Raw genomic sequence first — 27,748 nt, 5'->3', positions numbered from 1 at the left:
GGGCGGGTGGGGAAAAGCTAGGAGGACCAGAGCTACTGGGGAAGGGGCAGCCTTTTGGGTAGGGAAGGGTCCAGGCAGGGGAATGACTGGCCTTGGCCTGACCTCATGGCTAACCCCTTACCCAGGCCCAGGGCTACCCCTTAGCTGGCCCTTTGGTCCCCTCCCCCTTCTTTTCCCCCCAAGTTCTAAGTTCCAAGCTTGACTACTCATGTGACCAGACGGCCTGTTTCTCTGGGGAACTCCCAACAAGGTTGCATGTCTCTAGCTTTTGCACACACCAATACACAACCCCAACTCCTGGCATGCTCACCTTCCCCTTGAGGGTTCCCCCTCCATCTATTCAGTTTTCAAAATACTGTCTAGTACTTGATCTCTGGACCTTGCCTCGTTTTTTGAAGGTGTGCTGACACACCGGTGTGTAGTGGTTTACTTATCCTCCACCCCCCCCCCCACTCCCCCCACCCCGCTCCAACTCCGCCAGGTAGTCTTTATTTAGAGACTGCGCCTCCCTCCCCCATGTCCAGCATAGGCCTGGTGCCCAACTAATGCCTAGAGAATCGTTTAAAGAGGTGGACAGGGGGTACAGCTGGGGGCACCTCCAGGAAGTAGGAAAAAGGGTCTCCCCTTTCTCGGCTACCTGGCCCCCATTCATCCCCTCTTCCAGTTCCCGTGGGCCCCAGCTTCTCCAGGGCCAAGCCAGGAGAAGAGGATTGGGCAGCTTTCTAGTCTGGGTACCTCTCCATGGTTGTGTGGGGTGAGCCAGACCTGTCCCATCCCGGTGCTCTCAGAGGGCCCCACTTGTTTTGTTGCCCTTTTAAGAAAGAGGAAATTCTTCTCATAAACAAGCGCCTCAACCTGAGTGCGGAGCCCGACTGCCTGCCCCGCCGCATCCCCGGGAAATCAGGGGTGCTTCCAGGCACACCGCCCACTCCAAGCTCAATCTAGGGGGAAAGACTGGTGGCCCCTCCACGCCGCTGCTCGCCACCGGGGCTGGGAGCAGGGTGGAGGCGCGGGCGGGGGGGGGGGGTCCCAAGGACTTGAAGAGGCTGGAGGAGGGACTTGGGGGAGCCTAGAAACAGCTCAGGGAACGTCTGTAAAGTGCAGTCCCTGGAAGGGGCGAAGGGGCGCTGGGCCGCTCCCTACGGCCAAGGGGGTTCCCCGCCCACTAAGCTCACCGCTACCCTCCAGCTTGGGCGGATTCCGAGGCCCCCGGGCGCGAGGCCGGAGCGACCGCCTCCTCTTTGGAGGCGGAGAGTACCGGCGCTCGGGACCGTCCCTTACCCCTAGGGGGAGCTGGGAGACAGCGCCCTGGGGGCGTCTACTGCGCGGCGTGGGAGTCTCGGCCGCCTGGTCCCCTGGGGAGATGGCAAATGAATTGGGCCTCGGAGGCATGGACTCTTGGGTTCTTTGAGACCTGGTGCCCCAAGGGAGGAGAATCACGCCTCCGTTTTACTGCCTGGAAAATGGGTTTCGGGTGGAACCGAAAGGCTGAGGCCACTCCAGTGAGAGCAGGAGCGAGAGGCAGACATTCGAGGACGGGGGACACTTGATAGTTCAGTGATTTTGTGCTTGCCTGTCTCCATTTCCCTTCTCTTTTGGTTTAAGCGGTTGTTGTTGTTGCTGCTGCTGCTGCTGCTAAGTCCCTTCAGTCGTGTACGACTCTGTGCGACCCCATAGACGGCAGCCCACCAGGCTCTCCCGTTCCTGGGATTCTCCAGGCAAGAACACCGGAGTGGGTTGCCATTTCAGTCTCCAATGCATGAAAGCGAAAAGTGAAAGTGAAGTCGCTCAGTCGTGTCCGACTCCTAGCGACCCCATGGACTACAGCGCACTAGGCTCCTCCGTCCATGGGATTTTCCAGGCAAGAGTACTGGAGTGGGGTACCATTAGCATTTATTTGGGCTTCTCCAGTGGTTCAGCGGTAAAGAATCCTCCTGCATTGCAGGAGATGCAGGATATGGCGGTTCCCTGAGTGGAGAAGATCCCCTGAAGGACGGCATGACAACCCACTCCAGTATTGTCTAGAGAATCTCATGGGCAGAGGAGCCTGGTGGGCTGTGGTTCGTGGGGAAGCAAAGAATCTGACATGACTGAAGGGACTAAGCACAACAGCATTTATTTAGCATTTTCAGACTCTTATTTTAAATCAGTTTGGAGCCTGGGTCCCACCCTAGACTGGGTGGGTCTGTCAGGTCACTCCTGTGATAGTGCTCAGTAACTTTTGGAATTATGATTCTTTTGTTTTTAAATCTGAAGTGCTAGGCTCTGCGTTCAAGTGTCTTATTTACAACCACTCCAAGGTAGGTGTCCCCATTTTATAGTCAAGAACACTGAGATCTGAGCTAGGAAATAGCAGGTCCCTATGGAACTCACGTTGGCTGCCTTCCAGAACTCCCTCTCCGTCTTGCTGTGCATGCACACACACACACACACACACACACACCCTTGTCTGGCAGGCCAGTGTGTCACACACACACAGGTCCCTCTGGAACTCACGTTGGCCAGCTTCCAGAACTCCCTGTCTGTCTTGCTGCCTTCACACACATACACACACACACACACACACACACCCTTGTCTGACAGGCCACTGTGCCCACTCATTCCACCCGTGGCCAGGCCCTGGTGGGAGCTCATCCCGAGGTCCTCCCCTTCTCCTGATCCTCTTCAGGAAGCCCATACAGGAAGCGTTGGTGGGAACTGTGGGCCAGAAGAGTGGCTCCCTGGGTGATGAGACAGGTCCAGACCTGAGGAAGGGGTGGCTATGAGGAGGGGAGAAGACCTACGAGGAAGCCCCGGGTGCATCCCCACTACGCCCTCCATCTGTGGTCTCCTCTCCTTGCCTCCCCCATCCCCCAGGCACCCGCCGACCCATCAGTACCAGGTAAGTGGTGAGGCCCAGGTAGGCTGCGGCCAGCAGTGCTACAAGGCTGAAGTAGGCAGGGTGGGGGAGGCTGGGCAAGTAGCTGATCACGAAGTAAAGGTTGACGGCGCAGACCAGCACCATGATGGAGGAAGTGATAACTTTGCTCACCCTTGGGAATGAGAGGGAGATTCAGGATCGGCTGCATCTCCCTCAGGGCCCACAGTCAGCCTGGAGGTAACTAGGGCTTCCCTGGGCTGTGGGGTCTGGTGTAGACCCCTGGCCATTTTCTGCCTCCTGGGCTGGCCAGGCACCACACCGGCAGGATTTGGCAAGAGTACAGGCTGAAGTGAGGGGGAGGAGCTCAAGCTCTAGAAATAGCCCCTGGCTCAGGATTCCAGTCCTGGCTCCTCCCCTTGCTAGCTGTGTGACCCTCGGCAGGTTTCTTAACCTCTCTGATCTTATCAGATATTCCTTATCTGGAATAGTGAGAATTCCTACCTCTTGGTGGTTGTGAGGATCAAGTGCGATAAGCCCAGTGCTGAGGTTGGGGAGTACTCACAGGCCATTGGCAAACTCCTGCATCAGGGCGGGCATGCTGGTGAAGGTGAGGATGGGCAGCACAGCGAAGGGAAGCTGGGGAGAGTCGGAAGGAAGGGGCTGAAGGACCCTGCCGTTAGAAAACAGTGAGGAGGGGAGGAGCAGGCCAGGGCTCCAGTCACCCTCTGCTTCACTGTGCAACCTTGGGAAAGTCCCCTAACCACTCTGAACCTGTTTCTCCACATCCATTGCTTCCACTGTGTGTGCTAGCCGCTCAGTTGTGTTTGACTCTTTGGAACCCCACAAACAATGGCCCACCAGGCTTCTCTGTCCATGGGATTTCCCAGGCAAAAATCAATTCAGTTCAGTCACTCAGTCGTGTCTGACTCTTTGTGACCCCATGGACTGCAGCACGCCAGGTTTCCCTGTCTATCACCAACTCCCGGAGCTTACTCAAACTCATGTCCATCGACTCAGTGATGCCATCCTAATCATCTCATCCTGTCATCCCATTCTCCTGCCTTCAACCTTTCCCAGCATCAGAGTCTTTTCCAGTGGATTCTTCGCATCAGGTGGCCAAAGTATTGGAGCTTCAGCTTCAGCAATAATCCTTCCAATGAATATTCAGGACTGATTTCCTTTAGGATGGACTGGTTGGATCTCCTTGCAGCCCAAGGGACTCTCAAGAGTCTTCTCCAACACCACGCAGTTCAAAAGCATCAATTCTTTAGCGCTGAGCTTTCTTTATAGTCCAGCTCTCACATCCATATATGACTACTGGAAAAACCATAGCTTTGACTAGACGGACCTTTGTTGGCAAAGTAACGTCTCTGCTTTTTAGTATGCTGTCTAGGTTGGTCATAGCTTTTCTTCCAAGGAGCAAGCATCTTTTAATTTCATGGCTGCGGTCACCACCTGCAGTGATTTTGGAGGAATACTGGAGTGGATTGCCATTTCCTTCTCCAGGGGATCTTCCCAGCCCAGGGATCGAAGCCAGATCTCCCACTGCAGACAGATTCCTTACCATCTGAGCCACCAAAGAAGCCCCAAGGTTGTGGGGGCTCCAAAGCAGAAGGAAGTGTTTGGGGGCTTTGGCCCCAGACTATCTGAGTGTGCATCCTAGCTCTGCTGTGCTGTGCTTAGTCGCTCAGTTGTGTCTGACTCTTTGTGACCCCATAAACTGTAGTCCACCAGGCTCCTCTGTCCATGGGGATTGTCCAGGCAAGAATACTGGAGTGGGTTGCCATGCCCTCCTCCAAGGGATCTTTCCAACCCAGAGATCAAACCCATGTCTCCCACATTGCAGGCAGATTCTTTACTATCTGAGCCACCAGGGAAGCCCCCAGCTCTGCTACTGGTCACTTAATTGCGTGCATCAGTTTTTCCATCTGCAAAATGGGAGTAATGGTGGTTCCTACACCCTGGGGCAGCTATGGGTAGTACCAGAACCTTGTAGGTAAAGTGTGTTTAGAATAGTGCCTGGGAGGTGGGGGAGTCTGGGGAGGTAGGGGATTGCTGTGGTTCCTGTTTGGCCCCACAGGGCGGAGGAGGTGATAGGGCCCGCAGGCTCACCAGCAGGCTCTGCAGCACATTGAGCAGGTCGTTGAGGCCTGACAGGTCCCGCAAGTCCCTGAAGACAGCCAGGAGCACAGTGGGCAGGATGGCGCAGGAGCGAGTGAGCAGGACTCGGGCGAAGCGTGACCACCGCAGCTTCAGGAAGCCCTGGGCCATGCAGGGGGAACTCGGTGGTGGGATGCAGGACTGGGGTTCCAGGGGACGAATCCTCCATCCTCCCTCAGCCCATCTGATACCTGCAGGAACCCTCTATTTTTCCATCATTGAAATGGGGGCAGCTCTGTCTATAGTTGGTGGTGAGGGGATAGATGGAGGGAAATTGGGGGCGAGGTTTTCCCCCCTACAGCTGATTGCTGAAGCCTAAACGGTTTTGGAGAAAAGGCCCCTATTAGTCCTGGGTGAGTCTCAGGCCTCACCTCCCTAAATCTCAATTTTCTCATCTGTATAGTAGGGCTTATAAGGGTACCCGTTGGGCTGCCTTAAGGATCAAGGAGGCCCACATCCGAGTCCTGAGTGGTCTGCCTTGTGCTCAGACACCGGCCCGGCCCAGCCACACCTCCATCACAAACTGTCCCGCGTAGGTGCCGGTCATGGTGGAGCTCTGCCCAGCAGCCAGGAGACCCACGGCCCAGATGTACAGGGCTGCAGGACCAAAGAGGCAGCCCAGGATCACGCCCTGGAAGGAGGGGTGTGGTCAGGCCATGGACCCACCCCCTTCTCACGCAGGCTCCGCCCCTGAAGTGGGCGTGGCGAGGGGGAGTCCCGCTGGATGGAGCCCTTCCTCGCCCAGCCCCAGCCCTGCCGTTGGCTTGCTTACTCCTTGGTAAATGTCCACTGCCACGGTCAGGTTGTTCCTGGGAAAGATCGGCGCGTAGTCGTGGAGGCTGCTGTTGGCACAGATGTTGAACTGCGGGCACCGGGCAGTAGGAAGGAGATGTGAAGCACACACTCAATACTGGAAAATCAGACCTCCAAGCCTTGACCAAGGGTTGAAAACTGGTGGCCCACAGTCTGAATCCAGCCCGACATATTTCGCTTGGCCAACACATGTTTTTCTTTAATGTGAATTTGTTAACAACATTTACAATTGAGACGCATTAACAAGCCTGGTTTCTAGCTTCTCTTTGATGGTGAGAGCTGGCATTACTACAGAGACACAATTGGCTGGCAGTGACTCAAGCAGACCCACAGGCCCTGGGACCCACTTCCCACAGCTCTGTGACTCGGTTGGTCTCAAAGACGATGTGTGACTATAGTTTGCCATCCTGTTTAGATCTCTCTCCTTGTGCTAAGGAGCAGAGACTCACGGAGAGGTATGACCTCACAAGGTCACACAGCAAGGCACCCAACAGTGCCTATGTGCTCGGAGTCTTGACTAGTCTGTTCTGACCCCATCACCCCCCTTTAGTGCCTCTGGATAGAGATCCACCCCAAAACTGAGACAGACCCAGGTCCCAAATCTCAGAAAGCCAGGGAGGAGCTGGTTGGTTCCTTCTCTTTCAGAGTCCACTCAAATGCCATCTCGTCCTAGAGGCCTCTCCTGGCCACCTGGGCTAATGTAGAAGCCCCTCCCCCACCACACCCCCAATTATGTTTCATCACCCCCTTTATTTTCTTTACAACATTGTTCATATTTTCCTTTGAAATCAGTCAACTGATTGGTTGATTTTTTTCCAGTTTGCTCACTGCCTTCGAAGTTAATCTACAAGAGGGCAAGGTCTTTGTATCATTGGCTGTTGTATTCCCATGGTCTAAGACACTGGCTGATACATAACAAATGCTCAATAAATATTTGCTGAATGAATGATGGTTTATCTGCTAGTAATGAAGAACTATCACTAGAAATTCAGGAGAAGAAACTGCTTGCATATTCCCAACCCCATGCTCATCCTTAGGCAGGCACCCCCTCCCAGAAGTTTCTCCCCACAGCTGGCTGGGCAAATCCTGCCCACTCTTCAGGTGCAGCTGGAATGCTGAGTCCTCGAAGACTCAGCTCCTCGCCCCCCGCCATCACCTCCCCTGGATGTGTGTGCCTTGGAGCCCCTGGTGTGGTGGTTGACCCTCTACAAGCCTACAGGGGGCAGCTGTGTCTCCCCAGTGGGGTGGGAAAGGGGCTCCCAGACAGAGGCCAGTGTCAAGACTCCCTCCCCTACCAGTGCCTGTAGTGCAAGACAGAGACTCAAAGGGCTTAGCTGCACTCTTTGGAGTCCCCTGCAGAACTTGAGGAGCATGAATATATGGGGTGTGCCTCACCGCAGCCTGGTTGGTTTGCTTGTAGAAGGCTTGCCCAAAGACAGCCATGACAAACAGGTTGATGAGGAAGGAGACAGACAGGGCGATGGTGGCTTCAATCAGGAAGTACATGTTGGCCTCTCGGATGTCCGCCCGCCGGGACCGGTCTACCTCTCGAGACTACGAAGGTAAAAGGACGGAAGCATCGAAGTCCCTTAGAGTTGTCCCAGAACTCTCTACCCTCGCAGTCTGCTTACGTTCCCCCAAACCCCGCTCTTTCTAAAGCCCCCTTGCATGATAGTCTGGGATAGTCCTTTGTTTCTGTCTCAGGACCTTTGCACTTGCCGGTCCTTCTGCTTAGAATATCTTCTCCCCTAATCTTCCTTCCCATCCTTCATGTTTCAAAAGCCACTGCCTTAGAAAGGCCTTTGCTGGCTACCTTTTCTAGGGGAGCCCCCTCCTCAGTCATCCTCCATCATGCTGCTCTGTTTCGTTTCCTTCAGAGTATCTTTCACAATCCACTTCTTTCCTTTACTGTTGACTTGCTTATCGTCTGCCTCCCCTACTAGAAATGCATGCTCTAAGAAGTCAGAAGACTTATCTTTTCCCTCACTGATCCTCAGCTCCCAGCACACAGCATACCCTCTCTATTATTATATATTGAATAAAGAGTGATTCACTTCCCTCCTCAATTCAGAGGCAGGAGTCGAGGGGGCGTGGCTTCAGCCTTGGGGGCGGGGCCAGCATGGCTCTAAGGGAGAGAGCATGTCTCCCTCCCCTCCAGTCTGCTCACCTTGACCAGGGAGGAATGCAGGTAGATGTTGTGGGGCATGATGATGGCGCCAATGATGCCCACGGCTTGCAGCAGCTCGGGCTGGCCACAGCCTGGGCACGAGGGCAGGAACAGGCCCTGAAGCAATGCTCCCTGAGCAGGCTGAGCCACCACGTACTGTGGGGTGAGTGAAAGTCCCTCAGTCATGTCCCATTCTTTGTGACCCCGTGGACTGTAGTCCATGGAATTCTCCAGGCCAGAATACTGGAGTGGGTAGCCTTTCCCTTCTCCAGAGGATCTTCCTGTGCTGTGGGGAGGAGCCTCCTTAGGCCCCACTCCACCCCTGAGTCTCCGTTCTTACCCTCCAGTCCACTTCCAGAGGCTGGAGTGGGGGAGAGGGACTGGTGGGGTGGGGTGCAGGAATGGGGGGGTGCGGGAATGGGGGTGGTGGGGTAGGGGAATGGGGGGGTGAGGTGGGGTGGGGGTAGGGCATAGCTAAGGTCCTCTCCCCTGTCCCGTTGGGCTCTGCATGGGGCAGAGTAGGGTGGCTTTGGTGCAGGCCCCTGTTATGGCTCTGGCTTCCCACCTCATAGCCGAAGGTCAAGGCCATTATGGTAATAAGAAATCCAAAAAAGGCTTCCAGCTTCCGCAACCCTAGGGTGAGAGCAAAGGGGCTGAACAACAACAACAAAAACCACCCAAAACCAAAATTGTAACTTAAGCAATTATTAATGGCTGATATCCTGAGCACTTTGTTCCAGGCACTGTGCCCCGGACTTGACCAGTGTTACCGCAATGAATCCTCCCCACAGCCCTGTGACCTCTGTGCTAGTCTCTGCGTGTTGTAGATGAAGAAACACTAGTCTAAGTTGCTCAAGGCCGTGCAGAGCAAGGTTGCTCAGAGCCCTTCTCCCAGTTCACCAGAGTACCATTACATTCATTGCCAGCCCCCTCCTCGCCCGAGTCCCGCTGGGGATGAGAGGCACACACCCACCGTAGTTATCGAGGAAGAGGAAGAAGAAAGTGTCCACGACGGTGATGAGGACACCACCCCAGAGTGGGATTCTGAAACCAGAGTGGCCTGGGTCAGCCTAGCCCAGTTCAGGAGTCTGGATCTCCCATCCTCAGGGCTGGAGCCGTGGAATGGGGCCTCCAGGGAGCAGGCACTCAAGGGGCCCCAGACAGCTGAGGGAGAGGGGAGCCAGGGTGCTGGAGACCTAAAATGGCACCTCCATGCTGGGCAGGGGACCAGCGTGGTAGGGAGCTTGGGGCTGCAGTATTGAAGCCTGCAAGATGACCAACATCTGTCTGATTTGCAGCAAGTCGCTTTACATATCTGGGTCTGTGTTTCCCCATCTGGCAGATTGGTCAATAACTGAGTCAGAGATGACTGCAGGATGAAGTGGCCAGGGGGAAATAGAAGGCCTGGGGAGGAAGCAGCAGTTGTTCCCAGCCCTGGGCTGAAGAACTAGGGCCCCTCTGGAGTACCGTCCGGCGGAGAGCAGACTGAATGCAATAGCTGTGCCAATGACTTCCTGCATGTCTGAGCCCACGATGGCTAGCTCGATGGTCAGCCAGAGGAGAATGCGGGGCACCTAGGGGGAGGACGTAGTCCCGTCAGCAAGGCTGTCTCTTGTCTCAGTCCTGCACTCACCTGTCTGCAGCTGGCACTATATGCCTGGAAGCCTGCAAACTACATTTGCAAGTTGGCTTTGCCAGTTGGCTTCATGGTGCCATGGTGGTTTCACGTGTAAAATTAGTTACAGAAGCTTCAATTAAATAGAGTCGGGAGATAAGAAGGGGAAGCTTCCACACCCTTCAAAGATAGCAGAACCCAAGAGACAGAAGACTCTTCTTTCCTGGAAAGGACTTAGGCACTGAAAAGTCATGGACTCTTTGTTTGCTATCAGCCTCCCTCCCACCTTCCCTTTTCCCTCCATAAAAGCGTTCTCCTTCCCTTGCTGTGTAGAGACCTTGCAGGTGGCTCCCCATGGCTACAGACCCTGAATTATCATTCTCTGCTGATACTGAATAAACCCATCTTTGCTGGACACGTATCTAACCTAAAATATCTGATTTAGGTCAACAGTAAGAAATATTTAAGGAAAATTAAAAAACAGGTAGAGATCTTTTCCCTCTGCTTCTGGAGCTGGCCCCAGCAAGGGCACCGTGTAGTCTGGGCTCCAATCAGCAGTGGTGGCAGTGTTTCTAGAAGCTCGACAGCAAATGATGGTCCTCGGGTTTCTGTCCAGCAGCTTCCTGATCTCTGGGTAACACCTCCTTCTCTTGCTCCTTCAGCTCTGTCAACACCTTTGGGACTACATCCTGTATTAGATGCCTTTGACTGATCCAGTGGTATAATTTCTGTTTGCTTGCCTGGACGCTGTCAACAGCCAAGTCCCCAGTGTCCACCCCAGCCAATGGTTATTCCACACCAATTTTGCCACCCCCCCACCCACACCGTTTTTGCGCTTAGGCAAGTCACTTCCCCAGGTTTCAATGTCCTCTTCGGTAAAAAGAGCAAGATACCTCTAGCGTCCCTCTCATTCTGCATTCTATTCGTTTGAGCCTCAGCCTTATCTATCACGTGGACTTGCAATGCTCCACTTGAGATGATATTTTTATTTGATCATCGAAGCTTTCAATGGCTGTTTGGGATTTCGAAGCTACAGATGCTTCCTGTCCAGGGGCACCAAGCTCACCTTAGGGTAGTAGAGATGGCAGACCTCGCCCAAGTCCTTGCCTGTCACCACGCCCAGCCGGGCAGCCAGTCGCTGGCAAAGCAAGCCCAACACTGTGGCCCACAGCAGCACCCAGAGCAGCTGCGAGAATTTAGGGAGAGGCCGTCAGCCAGAGGGGCTAGTTTCTGATAACCCCTGAATTGCTGGGACCTTCTAACCTAGGACACTCACTGGGGAGAGGACGGGGGAGACAAAGCTGGAAGACAATGCCCCCTACACCCCACATTCTGGCCCGACTGCCCTGGAGACCCTTTTCTGGCCCATTTGAACTTAACACCTGTTCCCAGCAACACTGGCCAGGCAGGCCACTCTGGGGAGTTGTGGCAAAGCTGGGGGTCTCCACCCACTTAGCCTGGTCACCACCCTCCCCATGGTGCCCCGACTCCATCACTTTGAATCCAGCCACAGCCCCAGCCTGAAGATCCGACTCAATGTTTCCTGGGTCCAGGAATGCGATGCTCATGAGGAATCCAGGCCCCGTGAAGGCCCACAGCTTCCGCAGGCTGAATGCACCCTGTGGAGGGGAGTGGAATGAGGGGTCTTGGGTGGGCCCAGCTGGCCTTGGCCAGCCCCCAGTTGACACCTTCCCAGGCTCAGGGGCCCAGGCTGGCCAGCCCTGCCTTCGATTCCCCATTCCTGGAGCTATCACCTGGAGGGTTAGTGGAGCACATGGGGTGGGAAGGATTTAGGGTTTGCTGAGTCACGGCAGATCGGCTGTCTGGATGGGTCATTTCTGCAGTCTGCACCTGATTGGCCCGCCTCATGCAGGCCCTGACTCAGCAGATCCTCAGAGCCCAAAGGGGAGCTTTCCTGGGTCAGACCTCCCTGGTCCAACTCCTCCCTCTGCAGCACCTTCTCAGACCACAGGGCCTCCTCTCTGGAGTCCACCAAGCCGAGGGTCTCCCCACCCCATTCCGGGGAGCCTGAGTCTCTCTGAAGACTCTGGAAATGCAGGATGATGTGTCCTAGGCTTCCCTGGTTGCTCAGACTGGAAAGAATTTGTCTGCAGTGCAGGAGACCTGGGTTTGATGCCTGGGTCAGGAAGATCCCCTGGAGAAGGGAATGGCTATCCATTCCAGTATTCTTGCCCGAAGAATCCCATGGACAGAGGAGCCCGGTGGGCTACAGTCCATGGGGTCACTGAGAGTCCGACACAACTGAGCAACTAACACACACACTGTCCCAGAAGCCAGCCCGCCGGCTTCACCTCTCCCCATGCCCTTGTCTGGTTCCTTTCCTTAAATATTACAACAAATCCCTGAGGCTGCAACGCAAACTCATCCCAGGTCCTTTCCCCTTCCTAGGAGAGCTGAGATTCATTTAAAAAGCCACTTGGTAATTTTTAGACAAATTTTAAGCGCCCCAGCTAAGCACTTGAGGACAGAAGCAGGAGGGCGCCAGTTCCCATCGTCTGTCACAGCTGTTCAGAGCCCGGAGGGACTGGCCCTGATCTTCAGGAGACCTCCCTCCCTCCCCAGGCTGGTGAGATCCCGCATGATCCGGTGCATCCTGAAAGACCTCAGGAAGTCTCCAGCGTTCTCACCGATTCTGTATCCGGAATGGGGATCTTCTCACTTAGGTAGGTCCCTCCGGGAGGCGCTTGCTGTGGCTCTGGACTGGGTGGGCTGGAGATGGAGCCATATCTGGTCCCTCCCTGCTTTGGGGGGCCCGTGTCACCTGTGAAGGGCCCCACAAGCCTTGGTGAGTGACCTGCCTCTTTCTGCTGGCCCAGGGTTAAAGCTATCTGTCCTCTTCCCCACCTGCTCCTGGCAGACAGGAGAAATGAAGGCCCCACCAAATAAGAGCCTTTCATTCCCATCTTGGGTCCATCACCTCCACCCATGGACCAGACACTCCAGTAGACGTGTGAGAAGTGGAGCCTTCAGGGTTCCCTCCTTCCATGGGAGGGCAGAGATTCCCAGATCTACTTCTCTCTCCACGCAGGATGTGGAGAGGGACGTGGGTTCCGAGCAGGCGATACTGACACCACCACGTGCCGTATCCCTGCCGCCTGCAGGAGCCAAGGAAGCTGCAAGGGCTCCAGGTTCACAGAGACAAGGCTCTGCCCTTGGAGGTGTGAAGAGCCCAGCCCCAGGCTGGTGTCTGGATTGTGGTTGAGATCCAGACCCCCACACTGCAGCAGGGACTTCCCTTGCCCGCCCTGACTCTCCCCATCACACCCCCACTCAGGCTCTGTCCCTGGAGGGGGCTGCTCACCTGACATGAGGACCGCAGGCTCGGGCACTCTCTGTGCGAGTGGCTGGCGTGCCGGGCAGCCCCTCACGGGCATGGCAAGCCCGTGCTTCCTCTCTAGGCAGTGGCGATTGTGCGGGTCCACGCCCTCTTAGCCATCCTCAGCTGTCCTCACACGCAGGCACGTTGTGAAACACTTTCCAAAGGCAGAAGTGGCCAGTTCTGGAGGAAGGGTCTGGGTGGCCACAGCAAGGACATTTGTTCCCCTCCTGGCCTGAGCCCCACAACACCTCTGGCTCCCTTCCAGGCACTCTGAGTTCTGCACCTCTCCCAAGTTAGCTCTGATTTTGGACAACTTCCTGCCACTTGGGCATGCATGTCTAGATCACGTGACTGCCCGCTAGCCCACCCTCACCCTGTACAAGCAGTCAGGTCCTTCTCCTTTTTAATCTTGGGTCCCATGGCCACGGGGAGGAAGGGAGTTCTGATGGCTGTCTAGGTCTCAGTGTCCCACTGAGTGCCTTAGAGGGAAAGATCTTCCGGCTACTGCCACGGGGACATACACTGAAGATTCAGGCCAAAGAGATCCCCAGAAGAAAGAGGCACTGGAATTCTGGTCTTGGTTCTGCCACCGATCCACTTGACATTGTCACCAGATCACGTCTTGTCTCTGACCTTGTTCCTTCTGTTAAGAAGGGTTCAGTCTAGCTAAAAGGTCAAAAGGTGCCCAAGGAGGCCAGGCAGGTAAGATAAACTATGAGACAGGTTGGGAATGAGAAGAATAGTGCTGGCTCAGTGCTCAATGACAAACGATGCTCAGCCTCAGTATCAGGGGGAAGTAATAGGGAGTGGTGGTGGTTTAGTCACTAAGTCGTGTCCAACACTTGCGACCTCATGGACGTAGCCCGCCAGGCTCCTCTGTCCATGGGATTTTCCAGGCAAGAATACTGGAGTGGGTTGCCATTTCCTTCTCCAGGGGATCTTCCCAACCCAGAAATCGAACCCAGGTCTCCTGCATTGCAGGCAGATTCTTTACCGATGGAGCTATGAGGGAGGGAGGGAGGGAATGATGGAGACAAAGGTCATAAACTCTGTCTGAAGAGGGCAGTGCTCACAGAGTTCCAGCCAGTTGTCATGTGAGGATGTGGGTCCACTGTCACTAAGTCGTCTGTTTTGTCAAGGATGCTGGAAAATTTATGCAACATATGCTGTTTGAATACTGGGCTCAAATGTTTTGCAAATATTGGGTGACCTAAGCAAGCGTTTCTATGGGCCAGATTCCACTTTAGGATGATCAATCTGTTAGCTCTAGACCCTTCCAGCTCCCAATCTCTTCTCCTTGCCAGCTGCCAACTCCTTTATCCCCCCACTTACCTCCCTCAGAGTCTTCTCCCTGCCATGCCCACTCATGTCCTCTATCCTGTATCCTTTCTTTTCTGCCAAGAAGATTTAAAACTCGAATTGTCATGGTGTTTCCAACTCCAAAGTCTGGACCTCCAGACACAGAGAAAATCAGGGCTTGTTCCCAAGCCCAGGCTTGATCTGGGATGTGATGTTTCCTCAGGTTGAGTCAAAAACTTGAGCCAAAGCTTGGAACCCCAGGATGGGGGGAGGCAGCCAATTTCCTGGCTCCTCGTTGAAAAGAGAGGCTGGAGGGACGGGAGAGGCAGGGGTAGAGGGGTGAATGGTTGAGTCACGAATGACAGAGCAGCACTGTGGTTTGTCGATGTGCAATCCCGTTGCTCAAGTCACCAGCCTTGACCTCTAGGGTTTACACAGGTTTGCAATCACTACTTTGGACTCACGTGGGGTGGCTGGGGGATAGGGCTGGGGTAGGAGGCTGTGATGGTTTAATTTTTGTGTGTCAGTTTGAGCCATGGGGAGCCCAGTAATTTGGTCAGACATTCTAGGTGTGTCTGTAAGGGTGTTTTTGGAGGACATTAATATTTGAATTTCGAGCCTAGTAGGCTATAGTCCATGGGGTCACTAAGAGTCGGACATGACTGAGCAACTTCACTTTCACTTTTCATTTTCATGCATTGGAGAAGGAAATGGCAACCCACTCAGGTGATCTTGCCTGGAGAATCCCAGGGATGGAGAAGCCTGGTGGGCTGCCGTCTGTGGGGTTGCACAGAGTTGGACACGACTGAAGCGACTTAGCAGCAGCAGTAGACTAAGTAAATCAGATTTCTCTCCCTAATGTGGGTATCATCCAATGAATTTGACAAGAACAAAAGGCTGAGTAAGGGAGAATTCTCTCTCTCGATGAGTGCCTTTGAACTGAACACTAGTCTTCTTCAGTCTTCAGACTTAGTTTGGACTAGAACTTATATATCATCAGCCCTCCTGTTTCTCAGACCTTCAGACTCAGATTGGAATTGTATATGCCCTTGACTCCAGGGTTTTCAGCTTGCAGATCTTGGGACTTCTTAGCCTCTATACTCTCATGGGCCAGTTCCTTATTATCTATCTATCTGCCTATCTATTTATATTTTCTGTTGGTTTTGTTTCTCTGGAGACCCTAAGACAGAGGTCGTCCTCTTTGCATTTTTTGAGGCCTGCCCTATAGTTAGGAACTTGGTGAGTGTAACTTAATGACTGATTAAATCACTGATTAAATCCAGCACAAACTCTGCCTTACACAAGAGGCAGTATGTGTAATGGTTAAGAGCAGGGCTTTCTGGCCAGTGTCTCCATGAGCCAGAGCTCTGGAAATCTGCATAGTGGTCCCCTCAGATCTGGAGTTGTTGCTGAATACTAAACCCTATATGCGTAGAGTGAAATTGCATGAAGCCCAATTCGATCAAAATGGATCACAGACTTAAATGTAAATTTAAAACTATAAAATTTTTAGAAAAAAAGTAAGGAAGGGAATTCCCTGGCAGTCCAGTGGATAGGATTCTGCATTTTCACTGCTGTGACTCGGGTTCCATCCCTGGTGGAGGGACTTAAGATCTGTAAGCCGCAGAGCATGGCCCAAAACAAAAAAGAAAAAAAAGTAGGAGAAAACCTTCAGGATCTAGGACTAGATGAAGACTTGTTAGACTTGACACCAAAAGCGTGACTGATAAAGGGGAAAAGGATGAACTGGACCTTATCAAAATGGAAACTTTTCCTCTGTGAAGAACCATGTTAAAAGAAAAGCTAAAAATTCACAGAAAATATTTACAAACCACATATCTGACAAAACACCAGTATCTAGAAATAGGGAACTCTCTTAAAACTCGAGAGTGAAAACACCAACAGCCCAATTAGAAATGGGCAGGGAGTTCCCTGGTGGTCCAGTGGTTGGACTTCAGTGCTTTCACTGTTGTGACCAGGGATTCAATTCCTGGTTGGGGAACTGAGATCCCACAAGTCTCGTGGTGTGGCCGAAAAAAAAAAATGAAAAAGAAATGGGCAGAAGTCATGAACACACACCTCACCAAACAGGACATACAGATGGCAAACAAATATATGAAAAGATGTTTGGTGTTGTTAGCCATTCAGTTCAGTTCACTTCAGTTCAGTCGCTCAGTTGTGTCCGACTCTTTGCGACCCCATGAATCGCAGCACACCAGGCCTCCCTGTCCATCACCAACTCCCAGAGTTGTCTCAAAATCACGTCCATTGAGTCAGTGACGCCATCCAACCATCTCATCCTCTGTCGTCCCTTTCTCCTCCTGCCCCCAATCCCTCCCAGCATCAGAGTCTTTTCCAATGAGTCAACTCTTTGCATGAGGTGGCCAAAGTAGCCATTAGGAAAATACAAATGAAATCATAATGAGATATGACTATATCCCAATCAGAGTGGATAAAATAAAAAGTAGTCACAATATCAAATATTGATGAGGATGTGGAGAAACTAGGTCAATCACTCATGTATTGCTTGTGGGAATATAAAATGGTATAACCACTCTGGAGATACTTTGGAAATTTCTTTAAAAATTAAAGATGTGGTCTTCCCTGGTGACTCAGTGGTAAAGAATCCGCCTGCCAATATAGGAGACATGAGTTCGATCCCTAATCTTAGAGGATCCCCGTGTGGTGGAGCAGCTAAGCCGGAGCTCCACAACAGTTGAGCCTGTGCTCTGGAGCCTGGCAGCCTGCATACTGCACCTTCTGAAGCCCGTGCTCAGGGACAGAGAAGCCACTGCAATGAGAAGCCCCCACTTGCCACAGCTGGAGAGGGCCCAGGCACAACAATGAAGACCCAGCACAGCCAAAAATAAATAAAATTATAACTCCCCCCAAAAAATTAAAAATGCAACTACTATATGATTTAGCAACTGCACTCCTGGGCATTTTTTTTTTTAAACTGGAGAAATGATCATTTATGTTCACACAGAAATCTGTACACAAATTTTTATAGCAGCTTTAATTATAAGAGCTCAAACTAGAAACAATCCATACCATTCTTCAACAGGTAAATGGTTAACCAAAGTACAGTACATCCATACCATAGACTGTACTGTGATATTCATAATATACTATGGTATACATGTATCCCAGAGAGGTTAAAACTTATGTTCATACTAAAACCTGTATATGAATGTTGATAACAGCTTTATCTCTAATAGCCCCAAACTAAAATTAGCCTAGCTGTCATTCAACAGGAGAATGGTTAAACTAAGTGCAGTACAAACCATTGATTCCTATTTAGCTGTGAAAGGAACGAACTACTGATACACAGTAACTTGGAAGAATCTCCAAGAAATCATGCTAAATGAAAAAAATCAATTTGTAAAGTTTTCATGTTTTACTCTTTCATTATGTAACATCTGTACATAAGTAAGAGTAAAAATAGGGACATCTGAAAAAGAGCTGTGGGTTGTGTCAAGGTCAATATCCTGGTTGATTCAAAGCAGAGATTCAAACAGATACTTGTACAGTTGTGTTCAGAGCAACGTTTTTCACAGTAGCCAAAAGGAGGAAATCATTCAAATACCTATCAAGAGGAATAAAGTGCTATATCTATCCAATGGAATATTATTCAGCCTTAAAGAGAAATGAAATTCTGATATATGCTACCATGTGGATGAACCTTGAAAACAGTATGCTAAGTGAAATAAGCCAGTCACAAAAGGACAAATATTGTATGATTCCACTTACACAAGGCAAATTTACAGAGGCAGAAAATAGGACAATGATTACTACAGGCTGTGGGATGGGAAAAAAAGGGAGTTATTATTTAATGGGTACAAAGATTTCGTCTGGGATGACAAAAATGTTCCAGAAACAGATGGTGGTGATGGTTGTACAACAATGTGAATGTACTTAATGCCAGTGAATTGTACACCTAAAAATGGTTAAAAGGGTACAGCATATTTTGGGCTTCCCTGGTGGCTCACACAGTAAAGAATTTATCTGCAGTGCAGGAGACCCAGGTTCGATGCCTGGGTCAGGAAGATCCCCTGGAGAAGGGAATAGCAACCCTCTCCAGTATTCTGGCCTGAAGAACTCCATGGACAGAGGAGCCTGGCAAGCTACAGTCCATGGGGGTCACAAAGAGTCAGATACGACTGAGTGACTATCACTTTCACTTTATTGAATTCTCCAGGCCAGAATACTGGAATGGGTACCTTTCCCTTCTCCAGGGGATCTTCCCAACCCAGGAATTGAACCCAGGTCTCCCACAATGCTGGCGAATTCTTTACCAGCCGAATCACAGGGAAGCCCCTTTACGTATATATTACCACCAAAAAAAAAAAAATGTGGAAAAAATCCTGGTTGTGATATTGTCCTTTAGTTCTTTAATTAGTTATTTTTGGTTGCGCTGGGTTTTTGTTGCTGCATGCAGGCTTTCTCTAGGTGCAGTGACTGGTGGCTACCCTTCCTTGTGGTGCTTGGGCTTCTCTTGTTGCGGAGCACGGTTCTCTAGAGCTCAGGCTCAGTAATTGTGGCATGTGGGCTTAGTTGCTGCATGTGAGGTCTTCCCGGATCAGGGATTGAACCCGTGTCCCCTGCATTGACAGGTAGATTCTTAACCACTGGACCACCAGGGACGTTCCATATTGTATTATAGTTTTCCATATGTTCAGAGATATATATAGTTTAGGAGTATGGAGTAAGAAATGGGAATCATAGAAGTTCTGGGGACAAATGATACAATCTAAAAACAAACTGGTGTTGGAATGGGAGAGAAGGCAGGGAAGTGGCAGACCCCTTCCCAAGTCACCTGATGCTCTACAGAGGAAGGATGTCTGTGGGCTGGACGTTACTGCCCTCCCTTCCCCCCGACCACAGCAAAGCATCAGGCACTTGAGGGAGCCCTCAAAGTCTCTGCAGGAACATTCTGGGTGCACTGGGCTGGGTCAACCTTGGTTTCAGTTCTCCATGGATGGGAACTCGCAGTGCTTAGGAGGCTCTTCAAGACCCAGCTGTCCCTACCTCACCATGACTGAGCACTTTCACACCAGCTTCTCCCTCCTGCCCCACCCCCATTGTGGATCAGCCTTGCTGGCCTTCTGACACCAACTTGCCATGCTCAGAGCCTTTGCACTTGCCATTCCTCTGGCTTGCTATTCCCACAGCTCTTCACGGGTCTGACTCCTGATCATTCAGATCCCAACTCAGCTGAGACATCAGAGAAACCCTCCCTTAAGCCTCCACCCATGAATCCCTTTCTGTCCATGACTCAGCCATAATTGTTTTCATAAAAATATCTGAAATTTCACATAATAAATGATCTTTTGTGTTTGCTGTCTGTCTCCTCATGCTATCTGCAAGTGCCGTGAGGACAGAAGCTTGGTCTTGTCCCTGCTAATCTCCGAGTGTTCAGAACAATCCTGGCGCATGGAAGGAACCCGATATTTGTTGAGCTGATTGCCTGACTGAATGAAAAGACCTCATCCTCTATAGCTGTTGCTATCCAGGCTGATAGCTGCTAGCCATGTGTGGCTATTTAAATGGAAATTAATTAAAATTAAAGTAGAACTTCAGTTCCTCAGTCATATTAATCACATTTCTAGTACTCAGTGGCCACATGTGACTTGTGGCTACCCTACTGGACATTGGCAGGTAGAGAACATTTCCATCATTACAGTCTTGTAGATATTGATCCCTCTTGTCCACTGGAGTGCAAAGCTCTGGGACCCTTGTCTCTTAGCTGGTGGGAGGAATGAACAGATGGAAGGATGGAGTCTATGTACAGATTACTAGCTGCCACATTGGGGGTGGCCCCCTATTTGTTACTGAGTTGTATTGGGCAGAAACAAGTCACTGGCCAGAACTGCCATTAACCAAGGAGCCAAAAGGAGGTGATGATCGCCTGCCTATTCTTTGTAACTGGGGACCCTCCATGCAGTTTAGGGGTTCCTGTGTGTAGTGGAGACTGGGAGGAAGAAGGTAAGCTGGTGGCATGGGGAGGGAGGGAGGGTTGGAAAGCTTCCGGAGTGTTGTTGAGCAAGGCTGCTGGTGAACACACTGACTTCTTTGTTTCTTTGACGGTAGCCTGCAATTATGCTGAGTGGGCTCTATTAATTATTCTGTTTGCCAAAAGCCCCGCCCCTCTATCCTGACTAACCTAGGGACTCAAAATGTGGGGTTTTCTTATTTTGTTTATTTATTTCATTGCATCAGGTCTTAGTTGCAGCCTGTGGGATCTTTATTTGCAGCATGCAAATTGTTAATTGGGTTAGGGTTAGGGGAATCTTAAGGGCTTTCCTGGAGGCTAAGCAGTAAAGAATATCCCTCTACCGATGCAGGAGCCCCAGATGCTGGTTATATCCCTGGATTGGGAAGATCCCCTGGTGAAGGGAATGGCAACCCGCTCCAATATTCTTGCCTGGAAAATTCCATGGACAGAGGAGCCTGGTACTCCATGAGATGGCCAAGATTTCCAGTTGAAAAGAGTCCCACATGACTGAGCTATATTGAACACAGACACACACAGTGGGATCTAGTTCCCTCAGCAGGGATCCAACCAGACCTCCTGCAATGGGAGCTTGGAATCTTAGCCAATGGGCCACCAGAGAAATTCCTAAAATGTCCGTTTTGGGGATCCAACGTCCAGGTTTGAATCCTATTTCCCACGTGTTAACTCTGTTAACATTTTCGTGCCTCTATTTTCTTATTTGTAAAATAGGGATGGTGGTGGTGTAGTCGCTCAGTCGTGTCGGACTTTTGCAACCCCATGGACTGTAGCTCCAGGCTCGCCTGTCCATGGAATTCTCCAGGCAAGAAAACTGAAGTGGGTTGACATTTCCTTCTCCAAGGGATCTTCCCGACCCAGGGACTGAACCTGGGTCTCCTGCATTGCAGGCAGATTCTTTAGTGACTGAGCCCCCAGGGAAGCCCAAAATAGGGATATTGATCATAATAAAAATCTAGGAAGAAGGGCTGAAAATCGCTCGATAAACCCTGTTCACGTTTCCTATGTTCAGCCCCAGACGCTGGCCAGAGAAGGATCCGGATCACAGCAGAGGCTGGGGAGCGCCCCGTTTATTCCCATTAGAAACCGCAGGCAGGAAATGGTGCCTCCGGGGTGCGTCCCGCCCGCGTCCCGTCCCAGCCCAGCCCTGACGCCCCCGCTTCCCGTCCAGTCCCCGCCAGGGAGGCCCCGGGCCCGCCGTGCTGCCCGCCTAGGCCTCGCTGCGCTCCGGCTCCAGCTCGCGGAAAGGGCTGGGCCGGTTGGAGGAGCGCAAGGCTGGGGTGGGCGAGCGTCTCTTGGCGAAGGGGCCGAAGTACTCGGCGGCGAAGGTGACCACGTCGACCGGCTGGCGCAGCAGCAGGAAGAGCAGGAAGTCGGAGATGAGCGCCTGGGCCTCGGGGTGCTGCCGTAGATAGCTGTTGTGGCTGAGACGGAGCTCCTCCTGGTGGTGCCGTGGCGAGCCTGAGCCGGACCCGGACTCCCGCTCCCCAGGGGCGCACCCTCCTCCTTTGACCCATGGAGGGATTAGGAACGCTGGGGTCCCCAACCCCTCGGGGTGCAGTATTTCAACCGGGCAGGAAAAGTGATGACAAAGGGTGGAATATATGCCCAGGGCGGGGGTAGGGGGTTAAGGGGGTTGGGAGGGATGGGGACCTCAGGCTGCCTGCAGCCCCTCCTCACCTTTCGGTCCAGGAACCGCGAGTAGAGCTCCAGGTCCTTCTCCCACACCAGGGGCTTCTTCTTAAATACTGGGCGAGGCTCAATATCATCTGAAGGAGTCCCGTGGGAGGAAGGTGGTGGTGGTTTAGTTGCTAAGTCCTGTCTGACTCTTTCCGACTCCCATGGACTGTGTAGCCCGCCAGGCTCCTCTGTCCATGGGATTCTCCAGGCAAGAATAATGGAGTGGGTTGCCATTCCCTTCTCCAGGGGATCATCCCGACCCAGGGATAGAACCTGGGTCTCCTGCGTTGCAGGAAGATTCTTTACTGACTGAACCACCAGGGAAGCCCCTGGGTGGGAGGAAGGCTGCATGCCTATTCTGACCCCAGAACCTTCCTCAGATATAGAGGGATGACTGGAGGACACCTGTTCTAGGCAGGCTCAGGGAAAACCTCAGGGTTCTGGCTGCCCATATGGGCGGAGTTCCCAGCAAAGTGATCCTCTCCTAATTAGGGAAAGGGACTGGAAATCAAGGGCTTCCCTAGTGGCTCAGATGGTAAAGAATCCGCCTGTAATGCAGGAGACCTGAGCTCCATCCCTGGGTCGAGAAGATCCCCTGGAGAAGGAAATGGCAACCCACTCCAGTATTCTTGCCTGGAGAATCCCCATGGACAGAGGAGCCTGGCAGGCTACAGTCCATAGGGTTGCAAAGAGTCAGACATGACTGAGGGACTACGCACTTACTGGAAAGCAAAGCCTCTGTGTCTCATTTGGCCTCCCACCCCAGAGATGGCGCACTCAAGGCAGCCCCTGCACCTTGGGAGTCTCAGTGGCTTCACTCACCCTCTTCCCTCAATACAGGCACCTTGGTGATCATGCAGCACCCCGGGGAGCCCACCTGGATCCTCTTGGCCAGGTGCCTGGAGTGCAACATGGAAAAGGTGTGAGTCTTCCTAGACCAGCCGGCTCCTTTGAAGGGTGTCCTGCGGGCCTCCCTTTACTGCCGTCCTCTCCCCCTCCCCCACTTGTCTTTGAGTTCCAGGGTGCTGTTCATGTTTAGATCCCCAGATAATGGGGACAGTGTCTACTTTGAAGATATGTGCACATGTGCAAGACCTTTATAGTGTGCGTGCTAATAGAACCATGAAAGAGCTCCCTGGCACGCCAGTGGGACTCCACGCTTTCACTGCCAAGGGCCTGGGTTCAATCCCTGGTTGGGGAACTAAGATCCCACAAGCCATGAAGTGCAGCCAAAAAAAAAAAAGAAAGAAAGAAAGAAATGACAAGCCAAATTATAAAATAAGGAAAGCCAACAAAGTTCTAATGTGTTTGTTTGTTTGCTTTTCCCAGTTGGTGATTCTGTCAGTACCTCTGTGGAAATTTCAAGAAACAAAGCCCTTCTCCCTTCCGAATTTTCTCAGGATTTCGGTGCCTGTGCTTTGCTGGTGACAGCTTGGCGGTGTATTAAGACTCTTCTTCCAACCTGAAGATCTTATCGAGTGCTAAGTTGTTCAAACTTTTGTGTTTTTCAACATTACACCCACACCTGTGGCAGCTACTTTAGCTATCCCCTGTGAAGTTGACCTTGACTCCCTCAACTGTTCAGCGCTCTTTGGTGAGATTTGGGAGGCATTGTGAAGATCAGGAACACGAGCGAATATATGGAAAAAGGTGAATGAGTGGGTAACGCTGGGGGCACTCCGATCTCAACAACAGGTCTCCCTGGTAGTGAAGGAAGACTTGGCCCATCTCCGCCCAGGTGACTGAGCTCCCATGTTTGTGCTCAGTACTGCCCCCTTGGCCTCACCGACAGTAGCTCACCCATCAGAGAGCAGGTAGAACTGGCAGGACATGGGGATGCCTTGTTCTGAGTGTACCGTCTGCTCCACAATGAACACTTCCACCTGCTGATGGCCCACCTGGATCGTCTGGGAGCCCAGGGCTTGCTGGCAGCAACCGAAATGAAAGGAGGGAGGTGAGGCGGATGCCCACCAGGACCTCCCCCTGCATCTCACCCTGCCCTTCTCTCCATCTTGTAGCTTCATTGGTTGTTCACTGGTGATAAGCAACCCTTGGCTGTCCAGACCCTTAGGCTCCACAAGATTTGGGTTGCAGCCCCGGGTTAAGTTGAGGTCCTCTCATAGAGAGCCAGCTCCACCCTGCTCCTGCCTCAACCCCTGTCCATGCCAGCTCCATGACCAACTGCTTCTAGCTGGCAGATTCTGTAACATAGATAACCAACTAGGTGTGAGTGTGGGAGAGGACAGGGGTTGGGTTACTGGGGGGAGAGAGGGTAGTGAGGCTCTGGAGAGGGACTTTTTTATTGTTCAGTTTCTAAGTCGTGTCTGACACTTTGCAGCTTTATGGACTGCAGCATGCCAGGCTTCCCTGTCCTTCAGTATCTCCCAGAGTTTGCTCCAATTCATGTCCATTGAACCAGTGATGCCATCCAACCATCTCATCCTCTGTTGCCCCCTTCTCCTCCTGCCTTCAATCTTTCCCAGCATCAGGGTCTTTTCCAATGTATTGGAAGCTCTTCACATCAGGTGGCCAAAGTATTGGAGCTTCAGCTTCAGCAACAGTCCTTCCAATGAATATTCAAGATTGATTTCTTTTAGGATTGACTGGTTTGATCTCCTTGCTGTCCAAGGGACTCTGAAGAGTCTTCTCTAGCACCATAGTTCAAAAGCATCAGTTCTTCCGTGCTCAGCCTTTTTTATGGTCCAAGTCTCACATCTGTACATGACTACTGGAAAAACCACAGTTTTAACTATACGGAGATGTGTTGGCAAAGTGCTATCTCTGCTTTTTAATATGTGGTCTAGGTTTGTCATAGCTTTTCTTCCAAGGAGAAAGAATTGAGACTGAGATTTGGGGCTGTCTCAGGCCCATGCAAGCTACCTGTTGTAATTAAAACTTAAATCCCTATTACAGCTATGGCTGCGAGGAGAAAAGTGCTAACATAAAAACATTTCAGAGAAAATTGAGGGGACATGGTATGTGCCTGTTTGTGTCAAACTCTTTGCTGTTTGTCATGTTTGTGACAGAAGAGACGCCCATGTCATTTACAAAGCTGGTCAAATCAGCCCCCAAAGTGTATGTCCACAGACACAGCTTCAAAATCACATACTGCAGGAAGTCCTAGGTAGGTTGGTGATGAAAGTTTAGCCAAAATAAAGAAGCACCCTTCAGGGCTGAGACATAATAAAATAAAATTCAAGTGAAGTTGGAGATTTAAATTTCCTGATGTTTAAAAAAAGTCTCTAAAAGTTGCCCCACACTATGTTTTTTTTCCTGAATTGACTTTTTTGCAAAAAGCATCACTTTCTTCCATGGCTCCCACCTTTTTAGTCCCTGTCTTCCTCACGCCACTTCCTTGGTCTTCTCTCTAACAAACGCAATCTTGTTTTCTCCTGCCCTTGGAAGTTTCACCCCCACACACCAGGGTTTATCCCAACCCCACCTGCTCTTCCACTCCACAGCTGCCTTTTCTCCCAAATCAGCTCTGCCCCTTCTAGTTTGCCCGCAGACCAAGTCCCCACCCAGGGAGATGGCTCACGTAAGTAGAACAGCAGAGTTTGCCTTCAGTGTCCAAGGCCAGGAAACGGGCGTTGCTGGGCACCGTATGCCGCCAGGCCATCACCCTCAGCAACACCAGGTTAGCGGCCTGGGAGACGAAGCCCTCAATGGAGGGCCTGGGGAAGAAAGTCACTTCGGTCTTCACTTCCTGTTCAGGACAAATCTGGGTCAGGGACCTTGAGCTGGGAAGTAGGGGGAGGTTGGGCAAGCCAGATGTTGAGCATACGGTCCAGTCCCTATGGTTCCCAGGGCAGGCTCCTGGCCTGACACCATCTGTCCCGTTTGTGGTTCCAAAGAGGATGTTGAGTTATGGCTCCCACCTGGCTCTCACCTTACCTCACCCTCCTTGACCATTCTGGTCATGGCCAGCTGATCATCCTGCTTCAGCAAACTCATCTTCTGTTCCATGGGGAGAATGTGGAACTAGGGGCCAGAGCAGGAAGGGAGAATCAGGGACTCACCGACTGTATATGAGTGAGATCCCCCGGAGGCCACCTTGTCCGTCCTCCATAAATGAGAAAACCGAGGAGAGATGTGGATAGAAAACCTTCCATCTGTGGTCAAGGCTGGGGGCCCAGGAGGTACCTTGATGAACTCCTGACTCTGTTGTTCCACAACCTCCAGTTTCCATGAGAGATAGGCTGGGGGGAGGGAGGTGGAGACAGGGCTGGAGACTGTGGGAAGGGTGGGTGGTGGCCTGGGCTGGACAACTCAGGGGTAGGGTGGCCACAGGTCAAAACTAAGACTGTGATTATCTTGCTGTCACCCCACAACCCATGCTTTCTCTTTGCCTCATTCTAGTCCCAAGGTGAAATCAAAGGGTTGGTATTAAGTGAACGTCTTAGGAGTTAGGGGCTGGGAGTGGGGGGCAGGGTAGGACGGTAGGGGTTGGGGGGGGCGGTGGTCAGGAACTCTACCCAGAAGGGAGCTTCCGCAGAGTGTTTTGTCCATGAAGCCTCGGCTGGAGGCATGCACGAAGGGGAAGTACGTTATGACACCAGATTGGTCTTTGTATTTCCCTCTCTGCACCTCAATGGTCAGCTCTCCCTGAGGCTCCCCTGTGTCCGAGACCATGACCAGAGTCTCCGAGAAGAACAGCAGCAGCAGCTCCTCCTGCCCTGCGGAGTGAGGGTCCCGTGGGAACAGTTAAAGCCCCAGCTCCTAGCCCTCAACTCTCTGACCCCCTGGCCAGCAGTGCCACCATGGTCTCCACCCACCCTCTCCTCATCTCACGTCTCCCAGGCAGCCCTTGCCTCCCCTCCATTGGCCTCTGCAGCGGTCAGAGGTGAAGACACCCCCACCCCTCCTCACACACACACATGCACAGCGATCCCCACCCCTACTGTGTCCCTGGGGTCTTCCATTAGTTGAAGACGATCAACCAATATGCTTCAGGCCCTTTCTGAGTCCCAGGAGATTCAAGGCTGAGAGAGGGGTGGCCGTGTCTGGGCTTTCTGTCTTCCCTCCGGTCCACAGTTTTGCCCACCCCCTCCACCCTCACCGCCCAGGCTCACGGAGGGAGTTGAGGAAGTGGATGGCCTCAGCATTGGCCTCTGGGGGTGGCAGATTCCCCTGGGTTGAGGGTTGGTGGATCTTGGCTTTGGAGCCTATGGAGAGAGGAGAGGCTGAGATGGCAGATGGCGGGCCCTGAGAAGGACAGTGATGGGGCCAGAGTCCCAAGAGTAGAATCTTTCAAGGCCACCCCAAGGTGGATGATGAGGGAGAGATGCCCCCCTCACTTTCCAGGCCCCCACCCCCCAAACTCCTCAGCCCCCTTCTCACCTTTGGATTGAACTTTAGAGGACATGCTGCCTGCTGCTACCTGCTTTGTATCCAGATGTCTCCATGGCAACTGGGAGCTCCCTACCGCCTCTTAAAGGGCCATCAACCCATTTCACTAAACACCCAGAACTTTGAGTAGCTGGTTGGAACTGTGACTTCTGGGCTAAGCCCAAATTTGAGGTACTGTCCAGCAGAGGGAGTATCTGACATTCTTAGGCGGCAGAGGAGATGACATGAGCATTTACAATGACCTTGGAAGCTGTAACACACAACTGCACTTTGGAGTTCAGTTCTTACTGGCATTGTAAATAGAACCAATACTTAAAAAAAAACTTTAAATTTTACTATATTTATATGTATACTTTTATTAGATTGCATTAAAAGTACTTGGGAAGCTGGTTTATCAATTTGTTAAAAAAAAATTAGAGAATTATTTTTCCTTTATTTTTTCCAGTGTTACCAGG

General features: G+C 51.8%; 2 protein-coding genes and 1 long non-coding RNA gene across 5 annotated transcripts; 1 reads left to right on the top strand and 2 right to left on the bottom strand.

Annotated features, from left to right (window-relative positions):
* Positions 1 to 2,091: 2,091 nt before the first annotated feature.
* SLC11A1 (solute carrier family 11 member 1) lies at positions 2,092 to 13,311 on the bottom strand. Its single transcript, XM_027567381.1, has 15 exons — positions 12,938 to 13,311; positions 12,264 to 12,397; positions 11,112 to 11,234; positions 10,682 to 10,801; positions 9,468 to 9,574; positions 8,974 to 9,044; positions 8,566 to 8,633; positions 8,001 to 8,156; positions 7,229 to 7,387; positions 5,793 to 5,882; positions 5,532 to 5,651; positions 4,973 to 5,122; positions 3,423 to 3,496; positions 2,879 to 3,032; positions 2,092 to 2,744 (listed from the first exon to the last, which is right to left on the bottom strand). The coding sequence occupies exons 1-15, from the start codon at positions 13,008 to 13,010 to the stop codon at positions 2,631 to 2,633; spliced, it is 1,713 nt and encodes a 570-aa protein (XP_027423182.1). The 5' UTR covers positions 13,011 to 13,311; the 3' UTR covers positions 2,092 to 2,630.
* On the top strand, positions 8,126 to 23,750 carry LOC113907792. 2 transcript variants are annotated; one of them, XR_003515283.1, is made up of 3 exons: positions 8,126 to 8,163; positions 12,199 to 12,299; positions 23,274 to 23,750. It is a non-coding gene; the product is annotated as an uncharacterized LOC113907792 (long non-coding RNA). The 2 variants fall into 2 exon arrangements; XR_003515280.1 differs by lacking the exons at positions 8,126 to 8,163; positions 12,199 to 12,299 and adding exons at positions 21,712 to 21,819; positions 22,785 to 22,864.
* On the bottom strand, positions 21,307 to 27,597 carry CATIP (ciliogenesis associated TTC17 interacting protein). 2 transcript variants are annotated; one of them, XM_027567399.1, is made up of 10 exons: positions 27,285 to 27,597; positions 27,017 to 27,109; positions 26,420 to 26,615; positions 26,088 to 26,143; positions 25,839 to 25,925; positions 25,483 to 25,650; positions 23,745 to 23,869; positions 22,767 to 22,843; positions 21,945 to 22,033; positions 21,307 to 21,705 (listed from the first exon to the last, which is right to left on the bottom strand). In XM_027567399.1, exons 2-10 carry the CDS (start codon positions 27,047 to 27,049, stop codon positions 21,475 to 21,477), a joined length of 1,062 nt encoding a protein of 353 aa, XP_027423200.1. In that variant the 5' UTR covers positions 27,050 to 27,109; positions 27,285 to 27,597; the 3' UTR covers positions 21,307 to 21,474. The 2 variants fall into 2 exon arrangements, with proteins under 2 accessions (XP_027423200.1, XP_027423193.1); XM_027567392.1 differs by having other exon boundaries at positions 26,420 to 26,620; positions 27,285 to 27,595.
* Between the last annotated feature and the right edge of the window lie 151 nt (positions 27,598 to 27,748).

The sequence above is a fragment of the Bos indicus x Bos taurus genome, chromosome 2, assembly GCF_003369695.1.
Source record: "Bos indicus x Bos taurus breed Angus x Brahman F1 hybrid chromosome 2, Bos_hybrid_MaternalHap_v2.0, whole genome shotgun sequence".
NCBI lineage: Eukaryota > Metazoa > Chordata > Mammalia > Artiodactyla > Bovidae > Bos > Bos indicus x Bos taurus.
The sequence above is the reverse complement of the archived record's forward strand: the minus strand, read 5'-3'. Positions and strand labels throughout refer to the sequence as shown.

Bases quoted from the DNA above. Each gene is read 5' to 3' on its own strand.
- SLC11A1 (XM_027567381.1), bottom strand. From the start codon at position 13,010: ATGCCCGTGAGGGGCTGCCCGGCACGCCAGCCACTCGCACAGAGAGTG. The intron at 9,575-10,681 runs GTGAGCTTGGTG...TCCTCCCCCTAG, and splicing joins GCCATCTCTACTACCCTAAG to GTGCCCCGCATTCTCCTCTG. The intron at 7,388-8,000 runs GTGAGCAGACTG...TTACCTTCGTAG, and splicing joins TGCATTCCTCCCTGGTCAAG to TCTCGAGAGGTAGACCGGTC.
- CATIP (XM_027567392.1), bottom strand. From the start codon at position 27,309: ATGTCCTCTAAAGTTCAATCCAAAG. The intron at 26,144-26,419 runs GTAGAGTTCCTG...CCCTCCCCCCAG, and splicing joins CTGCGGAAGCTCCCTTCTGG to CCTATCTCTCATGGAAACTG. The intron at 22,034-22,766 runs GTGAGTGAAGCC...GGACTCCTTCAG, and splicing joins GCCTGTATTGAGGGAAGAGG to ATGATATTGAGCCTCGCCCA.